This window comes from Vombatus ursinus, unplaced genomic scaffold, assembly GCF_900497805.2.
Source record: "Vombatus ursinus unplaced genomic scaffold, bare-nosed wombat genome assembly UNPS02014832.1, whole genome shotgun sequence".
NCBI lineage: Eukaryota > Metazoa > Chordata > Mammalia > Diprotodontia > Vombatidae > Vombatus > Vombatus ursinus.
In genome coordinates this window covers 59432600-59455105 of record NW_020954610.1, presented here as the reverse complement: position 1 = coordinate 59455105, position 22506 = coordinate 59432600, and the positions used below count along the sequence as shown (strand labels likewise).

Below are 22506 nucleotides of genomic sequence, written 5' to 3'. Positions count from 1 at the left end.
AAGAAAAATTCATCAAAACTGATCAATACATCAAATAAATGACATTTTGCATGTAATGTTACACATCTGTGCACCCTTCACTTCTGCAAAAAAGTGGAGTTTTCTCTGTGCTTTAGGTTCAAGCTTGTTCTTCATAATTTCAAAACATGTATTTCCAATTATTTTGTGGTTGCTGTCCTTTCCATTTATATATCCCACACTCAGAAGAGAGGGCAAGAAATCAGATTCTTTGTTTTTTTCTTTTTGGTGAGGTGATCAGGAATAAGTGACTTACCCAGGGTCACACAGCTAAGTGTCAAGCGTCTGAGTCCAGATTTGAACTCAGGTATGGAATTGGATTCTTAAAAGAGGCTGAAAACCCCATAGCTCTGGCAAACTCCAAATACCCTCAGTTTGAAAATCTAATAGAATTTGAAACTCAAAATTATTTTTTTAAATATTAAAAAATTGTTTTAATATGTCATTGAGGAAAAAAATAATATATTGAAAAAAAAAAAAGAAAATCTAATGGCTTAGGATTGGGCTGACTGAATCCAGGAATAAGAACTAGAAGGAGAACATTGTAGAAAAAAAGGGAGATCAAGTTCAGAGCCAATCAGACCTAGTTCTTTGTACATCTGAATGGAGGAGCAGGGCTAGTTTTAAGACACACTTGACTTTTTAATATAGGAACTACCCTCGTCCTCTGAGGGAGTTGACAAGCAATCAGGTGGCCAGGTCTTCCTTTCCTCTGGGTCAGAAGACACCTGATCATTAAACTGGACTTGTTGAACCAGGTAATACAATATTCCCATCCATCCAGATTCTGCAGCCAAATCTTTGGCTAGCTTTGGAATGCTGGGTTTTTATTTCAGAGACCTGTGAGGACGTCTCTTTAACCAGTGCAGATCCTGACTCAATGTTTCTTAAGTCTTCCTGAGCTTTGCTCCACCTGCCACTCCCCATGCATTACATAGATGGCCAATTCTGGTGATGAGCTTCCCAACACATAGCTAGTGGGGTTGGTCCTCAGACAAGTCAGTTGCCCATCCTGCCCAAGATGGGGAATATGACCCTAAGCAGTGGCTGTTTTGAGTTTTTTTGGTTCTGTCTCCTTAGGGGACTGTAAATTTGGGCCTCTTTCTATGAAGTGGATCGCTAGCCTAGGCCTCTCAGTTCTCGTGTCTCTCCATTCTCTGTCCACATTTCTCAGGCCCTTGTATGTGTCTCTGTCTCTCCGGACCTAAGATCTGCATGTAAATATGAAATGACATATGTAAAGCACTTTGCAAATATAAATGCTAGCTGCTGTTACTATTAATCCAGGGAATGTTTCTGGTGTGTCTGGCTTCCCTCTCTCAGGCTAAGGCTTAGAGCCACACCCTACCTCCCACCCCTTTCCCTGAGGTTTACTGGGCTCCCTCCTTCCCCAGGATCCGGGGCAGCGTGTGAGCTTCCCCCAGGGTAGTCTGTAACTTTAGGATTGGCACACACAGAACCAGGCCACTGTTTTGGCTTTGGGCTTCCCTCACCCTAAAGCACCAAGCTCACAGTCACTTGGTCTTTATCTTTAGGTAAAACAGGAAACAACAAAAATTAGGTCTTGGCCGCAGGAACGAATAGTCCACGCTTTAGCACTTAGATTGAGGACCGGCCAAAGGCCAGTGAGAAGCAAACTGAGGTAGGGTTGCCATTTTCTGGCCTCATTTCCTGCCCCAGGGGCGATGGAGTAATAGGGGTGATGGAGTGGGGCTCAGGGAACAAAGGAGTTACCTCCAGTCACAATTTCAGTTCATAAGCTGAAAACCAATATTGCTGGAGGGTGGAGGGTGAGGGGAGGGAATCTTTTCATTCCTTAGAGGATGAAGGGAAAATTGCAGCTTTAAAAAACATACAAAGAAACACTCCAGATGCTTCTGAATAGCCTAACAGACCTCAAAAGGCTTCACATTTCCTCTGCACAGATATTAGAATCATAGGCTGAGAGCTGAAATGGGTCTCAGAGTCCATCAGTCCTATCCTTTCACTGTACAGATTAGGTCCCAGAGATAGGATTTGAACCCAGGCCCTGACTCCTGATTCAGGGTACCTTCCCTCTGCTGACCTCGTGGCTTTCTTCCCTCCTTTCTAACCTGCTTACACACAGTGACATGCAAGGGTTATCAGAAAGCAATGCAAAACCACAGAGTCTGGTGGGTTTGGAATTTCTTCTTCTTGTTTGTTAAAATGAGGAAAAAGAGATGGGGACCCCATCCCCCTGGGTTCTGGGGAAGGCATGCAGGTGATCCCGGGGTGGGGGGGGGGAGGGATGGACAGGGGACGGGGGGAGGGTGGGGAAGATGAGAGTCCTGGAGTTTCCCACAGTCCTCTTCTATGCAGGTGAGGCAGTGCTGGACAGGAGAACAGAAGGGGGGGGCGCAGGGAAGTAGGGTAAAAGGCAAGGGTAGGGGAGCCTTTGGGAATCAGTTATTCACATGCAAAATCCAGCTGCCCTGAAAACCTACATTGAGTTTTGAGTAGATATATACATATAAATACATTTTTTATACACACACACACACAAAGACAGGGCCCTCTGTGTTCCTGTGCATGTATGCCAGCATGTGTGCATGCATGTGTATACATGAGTATGTGCGTGCGTGTGTGTGTGTGTACATATGGGTACATGTTACCTGAAATCAGAAGCTGACTTTGTAGTGATTCTCCAGGGTATCTCTTAGGAGGTGAGGGGAGGGCAGACAGGTCCAGGATAACTATTCAGTCTTGGAGAAGGTCCCTTAGTCTCTAATGTAAGCCCAAACAGCTTCAAATCAAATCTGTGCAAAGGATATTATGTGTATGCTCTGTGTATGTGTATGTGAGTGTGTGTGTGTATGTGTATGTGTGTATGTGAGTGTGTGTGTGTGTGTGTGTGAGAAAGCCACAGTCCCTGCCTGGCTACCAAGTCCTGTCTCTCCCCCTCCAGGTCTCCAGGGGAAGGGTGAAAGAAATCAACATGGGGTGCAGAGGAGAAGGATGAGGGGGCCCGTAGGAGATGTCCTCTCCCCTGCCCCGGCCCCGTGTGATCTAGGCCTTAGGGAGGGGAGGGGGGAGGCCTCCCTTATCTTTCCGCCTCCATGGTTGAGCTGGCCTTCTGTTCTGAGGTGGCCTGTTGAGAGGCTGGGGGAGGCCAGTCCGAGGGTTGGGAAGAAGGGGCAGGAGTCCATGAATATTGCTGCGGCTGCTGGGACTGCTGTTGTGGGCCCGGAGGTGAGGCAGTGGGCCAGCTGGGGGTGGGGAAGCTCCCAAAGTGGGGGGGATGCGGAAGGGGTGGGGGCGAGGTGGCCGAGGAAGCCATGGGGCTGCTGCTGTGGAAGCTCTCGGAGGCCTTGAGGCGGGAGAGCATGGTGAGGGCGTCAGGGAAGTTGGGGGGCGGGGCGGGGGTGTTGGCGGGAGTGCACATCTGTGGAGAGAAAAGAGAAAGAGGGTGAGATTAGGTCAAGTCTACCTCTCTAGCCCCAGAAGGAAGTCAGAGGGGCCAAGATATACCTTCCTTCCTCCTCTAATCCTCAGAGGACCAGCTGACCTCCCTGGGCCCACTCCAGAGGTCAGTCTCTGCTCACCTACTAGAAGAAAAATCCATAGAATCTTAGAACAGAATTGTAGGAATTTCAAACTAGAAGAGACCTTAGAAAATCATACAGCCCAACCCTCTCATTTAATAGAACAGGAGACAGGCCTAGAGATGAAAGTGACTTACCTGAAGTCACAAGGCCAGTTAGCTTCTTGTTTGCTATTTGAACTACCCAAATGATTTCCCCAAGTTCCTCCTGGGGTCTCCTGGTCTCACCTGGACATGGTCTAACTCCTGAACACCCTCTTCTGCCCTGCCCCAGGGCCCCTCTAGAGCTAACCTTCCATCTCGGGCACTCTGACAGCTACTTCTATGGGCAAAGGGCCATATTAAAAATATGTTAAAATATATATATTTTTTAAAAAAGACTGGATCTTTAAGGTACTTTTCTGATACTAAGGTGTGGTATTTAGAGCCTTCCAGGACCTGGATTTCTACCTACTTCTTTATCTCTATCTCACATCATTCCCCTTCACACACTCTACATTCCAGCAAAACTGGACTGACTGTTACCTGAACTCAACATGGCATCTCCTATCTCCCTGCTTGGCATAAGCCTGGAATCTATTTCCTCTTCATCTTACTCTTTCAGATTTTTAAAAAACTATCTTCCTTCAAGGCTTAGCTCAGGCAGCATCTTCTTTATGAAATCTACCCTGAACTCCAACCCTCACCTCTACCCACAACTGGTAACATTCTCTTTCTCTTCTTAAATTTTCCTTGGGAACCTTATCTGGATAATATCAATGAAGGAGGTGGATTTAATTCACTTAAATACAGCAATTCAGTTGATTAAGTGCCTCCTGTGTAACAGGCACTGTCCTTGGGTAAAGACAAAAAGGACAAAAATAAAAACAGTCTTTATCCTCAAGGAGCCCCACTAATGGCTCAGTCAAAGGCCTGACTCCGCTGTCTACTGATGCACAGCACAGTCTCTGATTCTCAAATCTTGGCTCTCACCTACATCTTAACCATGACTTACACTACTTCCACCAAACCAGTGTTTAGTACTTCCCCACCTGAACCCCATTCTCCCAACAATCCAACTGGATGCTTTTGTAGGCCTTGCAGGGTCTGGAGGACTAAGTGTCCACTAGGAGCCTAGTGGATTAGAAGGCCAAACAAGCCCCAGGAAAACATCTGGGATCAAGTCCCACTGAACATCAATAAAATGTGGGAAAGAATCAAAAGAACTTCTTCCTTCCCCTTTGGTCCTTTCCTTCTCCAGATATTGTACTCTGGTCAGAAGACACTGCATCTGAGCCTGGGGGAGGAAGGGCATTGTAAAAAGAGAGGAGAGTTTGAACAACAAAGGGCTTGGGGGGGAAGGAGAGGCCTGGATGATGAATGAGTAGAGGAGAAGGAATGGAATTGGGAAGTGAGATCTGGAAGAATCGAGGAGTAGTACAACTCTGTGGGGTGGATTTTCTCCCTTTAAACAGCCCACTGAAAATCTGTGTAACACTAGGAAGCTGGACCTATGTAAAGAACACAAACAGGCCTTTTCAGGGGCGTGTGGTTCTGTCCTATGTCTCTCCCCTCCCCCTCTCCAGAGTGTAAGGCCCTAGGTGTTCCCCCATGCCCCTCATCCAGCTAACTAGGTATGCCCTGCCCTTACCTGCCTGCTCTGCTGGTCAAGTTGTGCTAAGAGAAGGAAGAAAGAGGTCAGGGATTTACTGTGCCTGGCCCTGTCTGGAAACAGAAAATCTTTCCACCTCATCCCCTCACCCCCTCATCCCCAGCACCCTCCTTTCTGGGAAGAAAGAACACCCAGTCTAGGTCTGAGTTCTAGTTTTGGCTCTGACAATAATTCACTGAGTGCCTTTGGAGAAATTCCCTCAGTTCTTCCGCCCTCAGTGACCTCCTCTGTGAATTTTGTTGGGAAACTTGTCGACTGATCAAAATGAAGAGACAGGACTGGAGCATATCTAAAATCTTTTTCAGTTCTAATATTCTGTGATTTCTGGAGTGGATGACTGCTAAAGGTTCTAGACAGCTCTAAATCTATGTGATGTTATGATGAGTTCGATGGCTTTTATTTCCCTTCTATGAATAACATAGCACTGACCACCCCATTCCTCAAATGGGGTGTTCCCAACTTTCTGATTTATTATTTTTATGCATATATTATATATATTGTTTCTTGATTTAAAAGCCCTGTGAAATAGGCAGGAGAGGTATTATTATCTACATTTCATAGATGAGGAAATAGGAATATATATTATGTATATTATTAAATAATAGATTATTATTTATCTATCCTTGGGGCTCAGCTCAGAACCTACATGTTTCAACATCTGCTAACACTCTAGACCGAGGGTTCTTTTCTTTTCTTTTTTTTTTTTAAAGGCAATTAGGGTTAAGTGAAGTGACTTGTCGAGGGTAACACAACTAGTGTCTGAGGCTGCATTTGAACTCAGATCCTCCTAACTCCAGGGCCAGTGCTCTACCCACTATGCCACCTACCTGCCCCAAGACCAGGGGTTCTTAATTTAGTTAAAGGTTAGTAAAAATCAAGATGTATTTTTTTTTTCCCTAACCAAGTTCATGGGCCCCTTGAAATCTATCCATGGTCCCTAGACTCAGGTTACAAACTTTTGCTCTAGGCAGAAAGAAAATTTGTCTGTTACTACACTCTGGGAACACCAAATCATAGTCCCTCTCCCTAGGTCACCTTTAGGATACCTACCTACCAGGGGTTAAAGTCTCCAGCCAGACTTCAGCACCTGCCCGCAGGCTCTTTCCCCATCAGCCTCTATACCAGGGGTTCTTAACTTTTTGTGTGAGTCATGGACCTCCCTTTGGCAGTCTGGTGAATCTTATAGAGCCCTTCAGAATAATATCTTTCAATGTGTAAGATAAATGGAAGAAAATGGGAGATTTGTTAGTGAAAATAAGGATGTTATTTTTTTCCCATCCAAGTTCATAGATGGGTGGGTGGAGAGAGAGATTGTGTGCAATGTGTGTTGGAAGGTTAATGTTTCTCGTCCTTTCCAAAGATAGCCCTGGGGTAAACGCTTTTGCTCTAGAGCATATCTGCTTAAAGACCCAGAACTACAGACTCTCATGGATTCTCCCCAGGACCCTCCAGGCTGGTCAAGTTTTGCCAAACTGAAGCCAGGGCCTCAGAGACGATTGTGGGCAATGCAGAGAAGGTGGCAGAGCTTGTCTTCAACTACCTCTCTTAACCCTCTAGACTCTTACCCATGGGGGTGCTACTGTGCCATAGAAAGAATATGGGATTAGATATTAAGAGACAATCTAATCCTGACTTTGCCACTAACTAGCCATATGAGTTTGGGACAAATCACACATTTTCCTCATCTATAAAATGAAGGGGTTGACCTACATGGATGATATCTAAGGTTCTCCCAGTTCTAATACATATGTGTATGTGTATGTATGTTCATATGTGTGTATATATATGTATATAAAAAACATATAACAAGAATTCATTTCTTGAGCCCAGTGACTAATGGTGGGGTTCCCAGGCATAGGAGTAGGCCTATGGGGGAGAGATTTCAGAGGCAGCCTTTTGGCACCCCTGAAATCATCTTTTCCTACAAGCCAAAGCTGGTGCTGGTTGGAACCCCATTTTAGGATTATAGATTGAGAGATTGAAGGTACCTTAGAGACTACCTAGGTTCAATCCCTTCATTTTATAGATGAAGAAATCAAGACCTAAAGATATTACAAGTGACTTGCTGAAGGTCATGCAAGTAATAATCATAAGACAAAAGATATTCTAGGAGAGTATGCTTCTGGGAAAGTGTTGAGGAATGAATTCTGGACTTGGAGTCCAGGATTTGAATTCTGGCTCTGGCATTTACTAACTGTGTTACCTTAGGCAAGTGACTTAATTTCTGAGTCTCAGTTTCCTGATCTATAAAATAAGGGGGCTCGACCAGATGACTTCTAAGGTCCCTTTGGTCTCTAAATCTTTGATCAATTAAAGATGCTCTATAAACAAGGATCAGGCCCTTCCCTCTCTGTGAAAGGGTATTTGTACCAGCTCCTCTTGGGCTCAGAAGCAAATGGATTTCCCCCCATCTCTCTCATTCTGTCTATAGTACTATCCCATATTGGAATTTGACCTATAAAAGAAGAAAAACAACTTTGCAAAGAGAAGAATGCTTGGGAGGCTTATCCCTCCCAAAGAACTTGATGATGACATAAAAAATGGAAAGAAACTTACCATCTGATGATGGTGGTGGCTGTAAGGGATATTGGTCTCTTGGAAAAAAGCACTGAGGGCTATCTGCGGAAAAGAAGAGAAACATTAACCCTCCAGCACACAATGAACACAATCTCTCTCTCCACCCACCCATCATCCATCCATCCCATCTCACCTATCCAGTCTAGCAGTTGACAAAGCTTTACTCCATACCATTAATGCCCAACCTTGTGCTAAATGCTCTGAGGTGTAAGAATGTAAGACAGCTCCTACCCTCAAGTGTTTAAAATCTGAGCAGGGAGACAAATTAACACACCGGCAAAGATGCTGGAGTGGTTTGCCATATCCTTCTCCAGTGTGGCCCCATTTTACAGATGGGGAACTTAGGCAAATAAGGGTTAACTGACTTGCCCAGGGCCACACAGCTAGTAAGTGTCTGAGGCCAGATTTGAACTCAGAGATTCTTGGCTCCAGGCCCAGTACTATATCTATTGCACCACACAGCTGCACTGAAAAGTTGTACTGAAAACAAGACAGTATTTTTTTTTTTCATTCAAGAAGTTCTTATTCACATCACTCTCAGTGCTGGTCCTGAAGTCAGGAAAGACCTGAGTTCAAATTCAGCCTCAGACAACTACTAGCTGCATTAGCCTGGGCAAGTCACTTAACCTCTGTCTACGTCAGTTTCTTCAATTGCAAAATGGGATTTACAACAGCATCTAACTCCCAAGATTGTTGTGAGGATCAAATGAGAAAATATTTGTAAAAAGTGCTTAGCACAGTGCCTGGCACATAGTAAGTGCTTAATAAATGCTTGTTTCCTTCCTTTCTAAAACTAAAAAGCTTTCCTTTCCTTCCTTCCTAAAATGGAGTTCATGATAATTGGACCACCTATCTCATCTAACAGTTTACTGTGAGGAGTCAATCCATCAGTAAGCATTTTTAAAGTGCCTACTATATGCTCAGGGCAGCTAGGTGGTACAATGGATAGAGCACTGGGCCTGGAGTCAAGAATCTCTGAGTTCAAATCTGGCCTCGGACACTTACTATGTGACCCTTGGCAAGTCACTTAACCCCTACTTGCCTCAGTTCCTCATCTATAAAATAAGGCCACACTGGAGAAGGAATGGCAAACTACTCTAGTATCTCTGCCAAGAAAACCTCACGGACAACGTCCACAGGAGTCACATATAGTCAGACATGACTGAAGGACAAACAAGAACAACATTAGGCAACTGTGCTGGCACTGTACAAAGGTAAAAATGAAACAACCCCTGCCCTTGAGGAGCCATGTAGCAAGGGGCATCAATCTGTACCTCAGACACTATGCTAGAGAGATGCAAAGTAGCTGGGGGGATCACAAAGGGGGAACATAGAAGGTGATACTTGGGCTAAGCCTTAAGAAAGCACTTATATGGGGCAGCTAGGTGGAGCTGGCCCTGGAGTCAGGAGGACCTGAGTTCAAATCCGGCCTCAGATTGACCCTTGACACTTACTAGCTGTGTGACCCTGAGCAAGTCACTTAACCCCAATTGCCTAAAAAAAAAAAAAAAAAAAGCACTTATATGTTGTAAAATACCATGTAAATAGAAGCAAGTTAGCTGCTGCTATTACATTATTTATTAAATGCCTACTATGTGTTTATCCTTGAGGAAGCTGCTGTGGCGGAGATAAGGAAGTATAAGACAGGACCCCGGCAAGGCAGTCATGATCTAATGGAGGAGATAAGACACATACATAAAGGATACCAATATGTCAGCTGCAGTAAGTGCTATGTGAGAGGTAAATCACAGTATTATCATCACAGAATCTCAGAGGTCATCAAGGTGAGGCAGTCGGGTGGCTCAGTGGATAAAGCGCCAGATCTGGAGTCAGGAAGACTTGAATTCAAATTCGGCCTCAGAGATTTGCTACCTGTATGATTCTGGGCAAGTCATTTACCTTCTTCATGCCTCAGATTCCTCACCTGTAATAGCATCTACCTCCAAGAATATTGTGAGGATCAAATGAGATAATATTTGTAACATACCTGAAATATGTACCCTCTCTTCAACATGGCTAACCCCAAACAATCCCCAGCTTGCATCAGAATCCATTCGGTAAAGAAGAACTCACTACCCCATGAGACAGTCTATTCCACTGTTAGCCAGCTCTAGTAAAGATATTTGTTCAGCATATTGAGCATAAGACAATTCACTGGCTCTCTACCATGCTGGAATTTTCTCTATCCTCATCTCCATTTCCTGACTTCCCTCGCTTCCTTCAAGTCCCAGATAAAATCCCACCTTCTAAAAGAAGCCTTCCCTCTGTTGATTATTTCCAATTTATTTAATATACATTTTTTTTGGCCTTTCTTTGTATCAATAGTGCTTAGTACAATGGCTGGCATATTGGAGGTCCTTGATAAATAAATGCTTATTGACTGATTATCCCAAATCTGTACCCTGTTACTTCAATCTTTTGGTCCTAGAGCTGTCTACTTATGTCACATAAAAGGAGAAGACAGTAACAAATGCTTAACAATCTCTCAGAAACCTATCTCGGCAAAAAAGCTTACTATAATGTTACCTTAAAGAGCGCATGGCAGAAATATCTGCTCATCTCTTTGGACTCACTGCCCCAACTCAAGATGCTCTAAGCTGAAAAGTCTGGCCAGAGAAAGATCAAGCACTTGGTTTTATAAACTGGAGTGAGCATATTATATTGAAGAAGGGGAAAAAAAGCATTCACTTTTATGAATATAAATGTTAAATTGTGTGGTCCGGGAGTGCTGTACAGAGTTTAGAGAAGTTGGAGATCAGTGTGGGTGGGAGTCATCAGGGAAGGCTTCTTTAGCGAATATACATAACAACTATTTTGGGGATAAGTTAGATTAAATGAGACTAAATGTGATCACTAAGGTCCCTTCTGGCTCTAATGATGCATATGAATATGACCTCATTTCAGCAGTTCACTGAACAGCCTCAGTTCCTGGGCTCCTAGCAAATAAAATTCACTAAGATGCTTTCAATTGAAAGAATTAAACTTTAATGGTAGAAAATCAGGCAATGTGAGGGGATGATGAAGGAGGTATGTGGGAGACATAAGGAAGTAGGTGGGGATAGGGAATGAGAGAATTTCCCCAGCCAATCTCAAATTTGACCACCTAGGCAATCTTTCCCTGCCTATGATAGGTGAAAGCAACCTCATGGGAAGGATCTGGTAATGAACTTTGGGGAAGCCAGGTGGCACAGTGGATAGAGTGCTCAGCCTGGAGTCAGGCCTGAGTTCAAATCTTGCCTCAGACATTTATTAACTGTGTGACCCTGGGCAAGTCACTCAATCCTCTTTGCCTCAGTTCCTCATTTGTAAAATGAGCTGGAAAAGGAAATGGCAAAACACTCTAGTATCTTTGCCAAGAAAACCCCAAATAGGATCATGAAGAGTCAGAATGACTGAAACTACTAAATAACAAATACACTTTACCTTCTTTATCACTTTGTCAAGGGCACTTGATCCCTTCTTTAATAGCAAGCATTTATAATAGCATTTTAAGGCTATTTACATTTATAATTTCAGTTAACCCTCATAATAACCCTGAGGGAGGTTCTACCATTATCTCCATTTTACAGATGAAGAAACTGAGACTGAACAGATTAAGTGCCTCGATTAAGGTCACAGAGTTAATAAGTCTGAGGTAAGATCTCCCTGATTTCAAGTCCAGTGCTCTATCCACCATGATACCTAGCTGTCCAATTATAATTTTTCTCTAGATCCCACCTAAAACTGCACTGTCTCCATAGGAGGAATCCCATCCAAAGGGTCCCTGCACATGGTGGGGTTAGGAGGCAGAGAGAGGGAGAAGAGTGAACCTGTTCATCTCACAAGTGATTCTGAAATTTGTTCTCAGAGACCCAGAAGTCAAATGAGCAGCCAGGTGAATGGGAAAGCACCCCAGAGGTGAAAGAAGCCAAGAGGGCACTTCTAGGTTTGACACTCCAATGTGATTTAAGAGACTTTGCAGGGCAGCTAGGTGGTACAGTGGATAGAGCACCTGCCCTGGATTCAGGAGGACTTGAGTTCAAATCCGACGTCAGACACATATCACTTACTAGCTCTGTGACCCTGGGCAAGTCACTTAACCCCAAATGCCTAGTCAAAAAAAAAAAAAAAAAAAGAAAGAGAGAGAGAGAGAGAGACTTTGCTGGGGAGAGATGAATGAAAGTAAAGCTGCTTACCCCTTCCTGCTTCTAGAGCAGAAATCATACTACTCTTCAATTTGCCTGGTCTGTCTCCCAGGATCTTGAGAGAAAATGCCTCTGCCTGAGAGTCTGGAGCCTCTTGGAAGATTTCAGGAGACTCCTGATAATTTCAGTTAAAAAAAAATCAGTCCTCTCTCTCTCTCTCCTCTAAAGCTAACATCCAAAGGAAGGGGTAGGGATGGGGGTGGGAGAGTAGTTATAGACCTAGCTGGAATGGCTAAAGGCCAGAACTAAGAAGGAGGGTCTCCTGGGGTTTCTTTGACATTTGTTATTTTCTGGCTTTGAACCATTTTCTGGGGCCTTTGCAGGAGATTGCTAGGGCCAGATTATAGACCCAAGAAAAGGATGAAAATAAGGAAAGTCTGTCGGCTGTTGCGAAAGGATTGCAATATGGAGCGGGAAACTGTGTGAAGGGTCTGGCTCCTGGCCCCACCAAATCCCCAAGCTCAGCAAAACCCCCGAGAGCAGGAGCCAACAGGTCCCAGCCCCTCCTTCCATTCACCCCTAGGGGTTCCTTCCATTTCCTTGGTTGCTTTTGGATAGTGCTTCCCAGTGCAAGGGGCAACACCCAATGCCTATTTGCTTTTTGCCATGCTCTTGCCCTCCCCCACATGCCTCCTCCACAACAAAATGCTAAATGGTATGTCGTTTTTTAATTAAAGTGAATTAAAATTAATTATTCTAAAGATTTCACAATGTTTCCCAGAGATAATTGGAGATGCCCTGGAGTGTCCCTGAACCACAGTGGGGGAAATCACTGGTCTCCAGAACCTTTTAAGTTCTTCCTTCTATTGCTTCTTTGCCCTAAAATCTCACCCAAACCTCTTCTTTTCTCCCACTTAGTCTCCTCACCCTGCTTTTGGGGAGAGGTTCTGAGCTATGAGTCTGGGCCCCAGGCATGGGGTTCTTGAAATACAGTGTTGAGAGAAAGTGATAACAGCGGTGAGATTCAAAACCTTCATTCTTCAGTCACCTGCAGCCTCACCCAAACCTGTGCAATGTCAATAAACATTACAAGGACACACCCTCTCAGTTAGTTCCCTCCCCCCTCATCTGACCTATAGCCTTCTGAGGGCTGAACCTGCAACAGTGTTCAATTCTTATTCTCAGGTTTCACTTCCCAACTCTGGCTGGGAAATCTGATAGCAGTACTAGATGCAGGGTAGCAGGGCAATACAGTCCTGCCTCCTGACATCCGTGGGAATCCCTGAGAGGAGGCTCCCAGGGTCACACCCTAACCCTCACTAGCTGTTCCACTGTCCCACCCAGGGCTGACCCTCTTTATAAGCAGACTAGGAATGAAGGAAGGGGTGCCAATAGATCCGCCCAGAACAGAATTCTGTCTACAGACATGCCCTTAACATCTGCACCTTGCTTGAAATTCCTGCCCTTTGAGTTACTAATAGGTTAGATGACAAAGGCAGGGTCACTATGTCCAAAAAGCCCCAGTTAAAATACACATGCTGCTTTCTTAGGGTAGCACTAAAACCAGAAACAATAGAGATCCCACTGATTGCAGTGGGGAAATAAACTGTGGTGTGTGGATAGAACGGGGTATTATTGTACCGTCACAATAAAAGGAATTCAGACAAACATGGGAAGATATATAAATGGATATGTGAAGTCCAAAACCAGAAGAATCATGATGACAATAATGTAAAGAAAAAGAATGACGCTGTTATGACCCATTCTAGGTAACTGGAATGAGTAACTAATCTAGGTCTCAGAAAACAGATACGGAAATGTCTCTTCCTCCTTTCAGTAGAGTGGTAGCTATGGCCACAGAACACTGCATATATTCTGTGATGTGGTCACTGGGTCACCTGGTTTTGCTTAACTGTTTTCCTTTGTTATAAGGGAAGGCTGTGTGTGTGTGTGTGTGTGTGTGTGTGTGTGTGTGTAGGTAGGGGATAACCAGAAATGACTAAGATAAAAAAACGAAATCCAACCATAAAATTATTTTTTTAAAACTAACAGTAAATAAGTAACATTAATGTATTAGCTGTAATCTATAGCTCTCTAAGCCTGTTCCATTAGCACATGAGCCCCTGGGATAAATGTGTTGGATTAGCTAAGGCCACGAGGGAAATTGTAACGTGAAAAGCATGAAAAGTATATGCCTAAAGTGTGTGTTGGTGGCTCAGAAGAACCTTCACAATCATCTGACTCCCTCATTTTGCTGTTGTTCAGTCGTTTTTTTAGTCATAACTGACTCTATGTGACCCCGTTCGGAGTTTTCTTGGCAAAAATACTAGAGTAGCTTGTCATTTCCTTCTCCAGCTCATTTTACAGTTGAGGAAACTGAGGCAAACAGGGTTAAATGACTTGCCCAGGGTCATGCAGCTAATAAGTGTCCGAGGCCAGATATGAACTCAGGAGGATGACTTCAGGCCCAGCGCTCCATCCACTGTGCCACCTTAGCTGCCTCGCTCATTTTACAGATGTACCTAAGTTCCAGAGAAGCAAAGTGAGTTGTTGTCTACGGTCATACAGCTAGTTAATATTTGTGTTTACGTGATTTTTTTTTTTTGGCAAAGTTCTTTCTCATACCACCTCTATAAGGTGGCAGGAGAGGGTGATCTGCACTAGCAACTGATGAAACTTAGGCCCAGAAGTGGCGCCATAGTACACAGAACACTGGGCCTGGAGTCAGGAAGATCTAACTTAAAATCTAGCCTAAGACACTTGGCTGTGTGACACTGGGTAAGTCGCTTTAACCTGTTTGCTTCAGTTTCCTCATCTGTAAAATGAGTATAATAATAGCACCTACCTCCCACGGTTGTTGTGAGGATCAAATAACTGTAAAGTGCTTAGCACAATGCCTGGCACATAGTAAGGGTTAAATAAATGTTAGCTATTATTAGTATTATTATTACTGGAAGACTTGGTCCCAGGATCTTAGGATCAGTGATTTAGAATCAGAAGAGGTCTTAGAAGTTATCTAGTCCAAAGCTGCCTATTTAAAATTGAGGAAACTGAGGCCTAGGAGTTCATCGACTTGCCCAAGGTCACTCTGCCCAAAGTCACACAGCTAGGGAGTGATGGAGTTTCAAAGCCCCAGAATCGATGCTTTCCTTCCACTTCACCAAAGGTATTGATAGTAAACCATGAGCCAAATTAGCAAAATACTTTTATTAATTAAAGTTCTAGTTTGGTGTGGCTCAGCAAAAGCTAAGATAAGAAATAGAGCCCACAGACAGAGTGGCAGTGCTAGAATTTGAACCTAGGTCCTCATGCTCCAAATCCAGTCTTCTTTCCACCCGGTCATTTCACCTCAACACCCGCCATTCTTGACTCCTTAGACAGCACTCCGTCCTTCTCAGCAGAGGGACCAGAAGAATTATCCCAGGCTCACTGACCTTGTTGGCTGTGAGTGACATTTCCCAAGCAGGTGGACAGGGACAGCTGCTGGAAAGACTGAGAGTGACCCAAAGACTCTGGAGTTCTGGCATTCCTTGGAACTCAACTTATAGAACCCTAAGGATTAGGGCTTTGGACAGATCCAGCAAGACAAGCTAGCTGGTATAGTGGAAAGAGAATAGGACTGGAACACCAGCAGGCCTGAGTTCTAATCCCAGGTGTGCAACTAGAATTATCACCTCCCCCTCTATGGGCCTTTTTCCTCCTCTGTCAACTGATTTCTTTCCTGTTAGTTCTAATAATCTATAAATATGATGGCAAGCAAGTCAATCAGTATTAAAACTGTAATCTTCTCAGAACCTACTTGGCGCTATTCTTCCTTCAAATCAATCAATAATCATTTATTAAGCACCTATTATGTGCCAGGCACTGCGATAAGCTCTGGGGATACAAAAAGAGGCAAAAGACAGTCCCTGTCCTCAAGGAGCTTACATTCTAATGGAGAGACAACATGTAAACAAATATATGCAAAGCAAAATCAGAAATGACTAAAAGAGGGAAGGCACTGGAATTAAGAGGGGTTGAAGAAGGTTTCCTGTAGAAGGTAAGATTTTAGTTGTGACTTAAAGGGAGGTCAGGGAGGTTGGTAATTGAAGTGAAAGAGGGAGAGCATTCCAGGCAAGAGAAACAGCCAGCGAAAATGCCTGGAGTAGAGAGATGGAATATCTTGTTCACTGGTACATCATGGAGGCCAGTATCACTGGATTAAAGAGTGTACTGGGAAGAAAGGGATAAGAAGACCAGAAAGGTAGAAGGGGACTAAATTAATGAAGGACTTGGAATGTCAAATAGTGCATTTTGCATTTGCTCCTGGATGTAACAGAAAACCACTGGAGTGTATTAAATGGGGGGGGGGGGGTGAGAGAGTCAGGACATACACATACTTGGAACGGAGGGAACGGACAGACTCCTACAACCAATAGCACTGACTACAGTGTTGTTCAGTGGAAAGACTCTAACATGGAGACCAGCTTGCTTTGGTAAGAAGGGGCAAATCAAGGATCATGGAAAATATCAGCGTTCCTATTGACTCTATTCTCCAGGGTCAATCCACCTCTTTCTATTTCTATGAAATGTAATCACTTATACTTCAACACTTTATAGATTACAAAATACTTTCTCATGATCTTCTGATCCTTACAACTACCCTGAGAAGTAGGCTGCACAAGTATTATCATCCTCTTTTTACAAATAGGAAACTGAGGCACAGACAGGTCAGGTAACTGTGCCCATAGTCACACAGCTAATAAGATAATTCCAACATTAAGTGATGGAATTTCAAAGTCCAAGGGCAATACTTTCCTTCCACTTTACCACATGTATTGATAGAAAAATTATAATGAACCTGAATCCCTATTAACAAGACTCTTTTAATTAACTAAAGTTCTAGTTTGGTGTGGCTCAGCAAAAACTAAGAATACGGCCCAAAAAACAAATGTCCAGGGTTGTTCATGAGGGGTGTGGGGAGTCTACACTCAGTCCAATCTCAATAATCCAAGTCGACATTTTTTATAGCACTTTATGTCTTACAAGTACACTTAGCATATATATTAACTTATTCAATCTTCATAATAGCCCTGTGAGGCAGGTAGTATAGGTGTCATTAGGCCCAATTTTCAGATAAGGAAACTAAGGCACAGAGAGGTTAATTAAGCAACTAAGGCCACGTCACATATCTATGAAGTAGGAGGGTAGAGACTGAATCTAAGTTCTCAATCAAATTCACTACGCCTCAGCTGCTCCTACACTTTCCTTACCTCCATCTCCAAGCCCAACAATGCTCAGAATAGTCTGAAACAGGGCCTGTAGAATACTCCCTTAGCAAAAGAATATTCTATTCTGGTCACCAGATTTTGCTCATTAAGACAGGAAGGGAGACTTAGGCAAGTTAGATTCTTAACAATAAGGGTTGAAACAGAAAGGATTTGGGGGTCACTCTCTTCAGTTACTCAGGAAATTCAATTCACTGTACATGTATATAAGTGGGTGGAGGGTGGGGTTGAACAGATGGTTAGCCGAGAAGGCTGAGATCTTTCTTCCTTCCCTTATCCATCTCTGCAGTATCTCCCTTACTAGGCTGAACGAGGTTGAGAAACAGTCTTTCGAGCTGAAAGGATTAATAAGACTTCTGAGTTCAGCCCCAAACACAGCCTCTGGGCAAAAAGCATGGTATTTGCATATGGAAGTACATTGGGGGAGGTTAGGAGGTGGGAGTGGTTCCATTATTTGTGATTGGCCAGTTATCCTGACAATCAGGATTAAAGGGTTATCTAGTATTTTGCCTCTCTGACAGGCAGCTCTCAAAGACATTGTTAAGTGTTACCTCTGTTCTCATATTGTCTGCCTATGGAGGCTAAATTCCCCATCTGTGCATGTCACCCAACCCGTTTAGGTACACTGAAGGAGATGAAAATTTCCTAGGATTTCTTTCTCAGGCAGAGTGTTTTCTAAGGAAGAGCAAGCCCCTTCCAACATCGGGAGGCCCAAGATGTGGTGCCAACTTCCCTCTCTCATTATCTCTGGAGCCCTAAAGGCTAAAGGGCTTCAGATAGAGTAGCACTGAGGCTTCAAATTATGAACTACTGTGAAGATTAATACTGCCATTTTTTTTATGCTTAGTGGATTAACTTTTTTTTTTTTTAGTATATTTGCCACTATTTTACAGAGACACAGGGTGGTTCCAAAGGTACCTAGCTAATTTCAGAGTTGGTTCAGGAATCTAGCTTTCTCCATCTCATTTTGAGAATGTGAATTCCTGCCCATTGTTCTCTCCTTGTTGGTTGTATAGGGCAGGGGAAAATATACAATAATCTATATGAAGTATCCACTATGTGTGGGGCACTGTGCCTCCCATGGAATAATGTTTCTAACCCAAACATTAGGCTCAAAACTCATTTTAAATAAAACATCTTCAGAGGTCATCTTGAGTCCTCAAGCCAGGAGGGCCCTGGAGTTTAAAAGAGTTAGGACCTCGGTGAAATAACAGGTCCCAGCCCAACCCAAAAAGTCAGGTAGTTTATCCCCTTCCCCATCAGTCTATATTAAATAATAATCCCCTTAACTGATCCAGTGCCCAGCCTTGTTAGTAGAGCCAATAACAATTGGCTTGGGAAGTACCACTTGGGAAAGGGCCAGGTTTCCCTTTGGCCAGAAAGACAATGGCAGCATTAACAAGAGAGACCCAACAAGACTAGTTAGCTCTAGGGCTCAGGTTTTGAAGAGCATTAGGACCACGGGCAGGGCAAAATGATCAAGGAGATATACCCCAAGTATAACAGACTGCCAAGGTAGGCATATACTAGAGTCAACTATGTGTGTACAAAGGCACACACACAGTAATCCTGGTGCCACACATACATTGTACTGTGCTGCACATGTAAACACAAAGACATTGCACAGCAGTCCATGTGTCTATATATGCATTCACTGTATCTTATTGCAGTTGAATCCAGACACAGAGACACTGCACTGTACAATTCATGTACACATAAAAGTATACGGTTACTGTATGTGTACAGACACCAGGTGGCACTCCTGCTGTCCCACTGCCTGGGACTCCTTCTCCCTAGCCTCCAAAGGAAGCTCCCTAGCCTTGGGATTTACCACTTGGTTAGTGCCACTCCTAGTACAGCTGGACTTAAAAAGGTTCAGGACTGCAAGGGCCAGCACTGGAGGATTTGCCTGTCTACACTATACCCGGAGTTTTGGAAGGTGGAAGAAAGAAAGAGAATCTCAATTCAAGCCAGCTGGGGCTTCCTACCACATAACCCACCCCACTCCCATCCCCCAACCCCTCCCCTTCCCTACTGTGCTCCTAGGCCCACGGGGGCCTTCGGACCCAAGCGTGCTCCGCCCCCTGCCCCCTGCCTCCTTCCCCCTTCCACAGTGGCTCCGTTTCTGCACCCAGACCCAGGCCAGAGAAGCTGGAGGGAGGGTCACGCTAGAGTGTCACTCTCCCCAGAGAGCCAGTGTAACCCACTTGGCACCAGATTCTCATTTCCGCCGGCCCTGTCCATCCACTGGCGTTGGCCCCTAGCCCTCTGGCTCGCCTTGACAGCTGCGCTGGAGGGGGTAGGGGCCCGTTAGCTTTAAGTGAACAAAAGAAGCGTGTTTGGTGGCGATGGTGGTGGTGTTGATGATGGTGGTGGTGGTGGTGCTAGTGGTAACCTCAAACCCCTCCACCTCCCTTGGAAAAAATGACCTCAGCCGCAGAGCCCATCTGCCCTCGGGCTGCACAGCAAGCACCTCCCCGAAGCAGGAGCCTTAGCCCTGGCTCGCCCCGTCTGCACAGCGAGGCCTTGCGGAGCAGTGCCGCTCTGACTCACTGGGGAAAAGGAAGAAACCAATGGCCTTCCCTCCCCACTGGACATGGCGGAGCCTCGGCCAAGCGGGCCAGCCTAGACACCATTTCCCCGGGGAAGTCAGGGAAGGGCTAGGGGAGGGGGTGGAGAGGAAGAGGTTCTTGGTCCTAGAATTCTCCCTCCTTACTAGGGGACCCGAGGTTTTCGCCTTGTCTCACGATCACAGATCTAGAGTTGAAAGGAAACTCGGTGTCCATCTAGTCCACACCTTCTCGTCCCCCACCATTTTACAAAGGAGTAAACTGAGGCCCAGGAAGCCCCCTCCCCCGAATCTACAGCTGGGGAGCCAGCGTCCTCGGTGGGTGCCGTCGAGGGGGGCTTCTTGGGCCGCTGCAACCCCCCTGGCTCTGCCATCTCAGGTTATCTGGTGTGAGCCCGACTGTGCCACTGACGGGATGTGCGAATAAACAGTGCACACGAGGGGGGGGGTCGCGGCAGACAATCCCGTGCGCGATTCCCAGACAACGGGCGCACAGACCCCACAGACAGACAGACAACGCGGTTACTATTACAAGCTGCGGCGTGAGCTGTGCGGCTGCAAAACCTCGAGGCCCCGCCGCAGTTGTGAACCGCACCATTTTATAAATGCAGTCGGCGTCGGTGGAGTGTGTATGGATGTATGGATGCATAAATGTGCACGAGCCTAGTGGAAAACGTGGCTGAGTTTGTTGGACGCAAAACATGGCAGTACACACACACACACACATGCCGGTCTCAGCTTGTGCAAGCACACGCGCGCCAGAGGGCTAAGAGACACATATACACGCAGAGGTAGACAGACACAGACATAGAGAGAGACACACAGACACACGCGCACACACGCACACGCACACACACACACACACACGCACGAGGACTCACCTCGAATTGCCAATGTGCCGCCTGAAGAAGCTGCTTCGCCTGGTCCGCGGCGCACCCCGCAGTCAGCACGAACTGATTGATCATGACCTGGTGCTTCAGCTCGTCCATGTTCACCGACATGGTGCCAAGTCGGCTCTGCTCGCTCCCCGGCCAGACAACGGGAGGAATCTCTGGGCGAAAGCTGGGCTCTCCGGCTCCCTGGCTCTCCTTCACAGATCCACCATTACAGAGCCGGCTCTTGCTAATACAAATATTTACTGTAGGGTACTGACTCACCGAGCCTTGCCTCTCTGATGGACAGAAACGGGGAGGAGACTGAGCAGGAATGCTGGGAGCTGTAGTCTTCTTGGACGGACTCCCGCACTCACCCACCCCACTCCCATAGCCCAAGTAAACACAGGGAACCCCGCTCCTTTCTGCTCCAGAGTTGTTTGGGCTGACTGCCTAGCTGCGCTCCCGGATCGTCTAGCTCTGATTTGAATCACCACCTAACTAGACAAAAGAGTGATTTACATCCGAAATGGCTGGACTTGGGCTTTCAGTTCTGGAGAAGTTTTCTTCTTCCCCTGTTCCTCTGGAATTACGATATTTCTGGGGGTAGGGTTTGGGTGACAGAATTGCCCGGGAGAATTTGCTTGATGATCCTGGGCCCCGGAAAAACCAACAAATTGCTGAACGCTTGAGGCTGTGATTATGTATCATTACTCGTCTTAGCCCTCCGCCCCCACGTCATCCCTTTAGTAGACAAACCCTGGATTCTTCCCCCCCTTCCATCGCCCCGGTTTTTTTTCAAGCAAAATGTTTTGTGGGAAAAAAAGTCATTGTTTCTGAGAATCCAAACTCCACTTCCTTGTTTCCCCCTGCCCTCCCGTCATTGCAGTGCCTAAAGCCCGGCTGCAGCCCCATGGATAGCAATTTCAAAAGCAATTTCCTAGACTACACATCCCAGAAACCCTTTGTTTATTTGCATAGTTCTGTTAGGAACGATGTCAAATGAGTGAGTATGGACTCCTCCAATGAAAAGCAACGGGGTGTTAGTACCTTACCAAATAAGGTAAACAAATCTGGTGCTCCCAATGAATTTATGGTAGAGGTGGGAACTGGGCTGGGGGCCGTGGGGGTTGTAGTCACGTGGTCCTGGTTCTGGGACTCCAGCCAGCCTGGCAGAAATGCTGAGAAAGGCGCACAGTGTTTACAATCAAGCACATGCGATTTCCTGTTTATGTAGAACGGAGAGATTCCATGGGCTGCATTGCTCCAGCACAATAACAAAGAGAGGAGGTGGGAGAGCTGGAGCCAGAAGAAGACAGATGTAGCGGATGCTCCAGCCTCATTACCCTGCACTAAGCAAACCCCTGCTTTGTCCTCGTTTGAAACTGGGGCAGTGCGGTGAGGCTCTGAAGTGTGTAGCAATGATTCCCTGTATCCAGAGGGTGCCAGGAAAATTAGGACTTAATACCTACCCTTGGCTAACTCAGCTAAGGCAGGAAGCACCCAATCATTTTTCATTCCAGAGGTGGTCGAATTTAAGGTGGGAAAGTCACAAACCTGGAAACACACAGGGTCTTTGGACCAACAGGAATAGTGTTCTAATGTGAGATTGGGACTGAACTGAAGTAAGTTGAATAATGGAACAACAGAAAAAAGGGTGATGTAGTGGAAAGAATATTAACCTAAAAGGTCATAAGACTTAGGTTGCAACTTACTCTTTGTGTGACCTTGGGCCAGTCGCTAAAGTAAACTCTGTTCCTATTTCCTCCTCTATGAAATGTAGATAATCCTGCCTATTTCACAGGGCTTTTAAATCAAGAGAGAATGTAGATTAAAGTGCTTTCTAAATGGTAATGTGCTATACAA

General features: G+C 45.2%; 1 protein-coding gene across 1 annotated transcript; it reads right to left on the bottom strand.

The window, feature by feature from the left end:
* Positions 1-2172: 2172 nt before the first annotated feature.
* On the bottom strand, positions 2173-21348 carry UBALD1 (UBA like domain containing 1). Its single transcript, XM_027839658.1, has 3 exons — positions 20650-21348; positions 7788-7850; positions 2173-3421 (listed from the first exon to the last, which is right to left on the bottom strand). The coding sequence occupies exons 1-3, from the start codon at positions 20767-20769 to the stop codon at positions 3080-3082; spliced, it is 525 nt and encodes a 174-aa protein (XP_027695459.1). The 5' UTR covers positions 20770-21348; the 3' UTR covers positions 2173-3079.
* Positions 21349-22506: the final 1158 nt, after the last annotated feature.

Excerpts from the sequence above, each read along its gene's own strand:
- UBALD1 (XM_027839658.1), bottom strand. The coding sequence starts at position 20,769 with ATGTCGGTGAACATGGACGAGCTGAAGCACCAGGTCATGATCAATCAG. Across the intron at positions 7,851-20,649 it reads CGGCACATTGGCAATTCGAG|ATAGCCCTCAGTGCTTTTTT; the intron begins GTGAGTCCTCGT and ends TCTTTTCCGCAG. Across the intron at positions 3,422-7,787 it reads GCCACCACCATCATCAGATG|ATGTGCACTCCCGCCAACAC; the intron begins GTAAGTTTCTTT and ends TTCTCTCCACAG.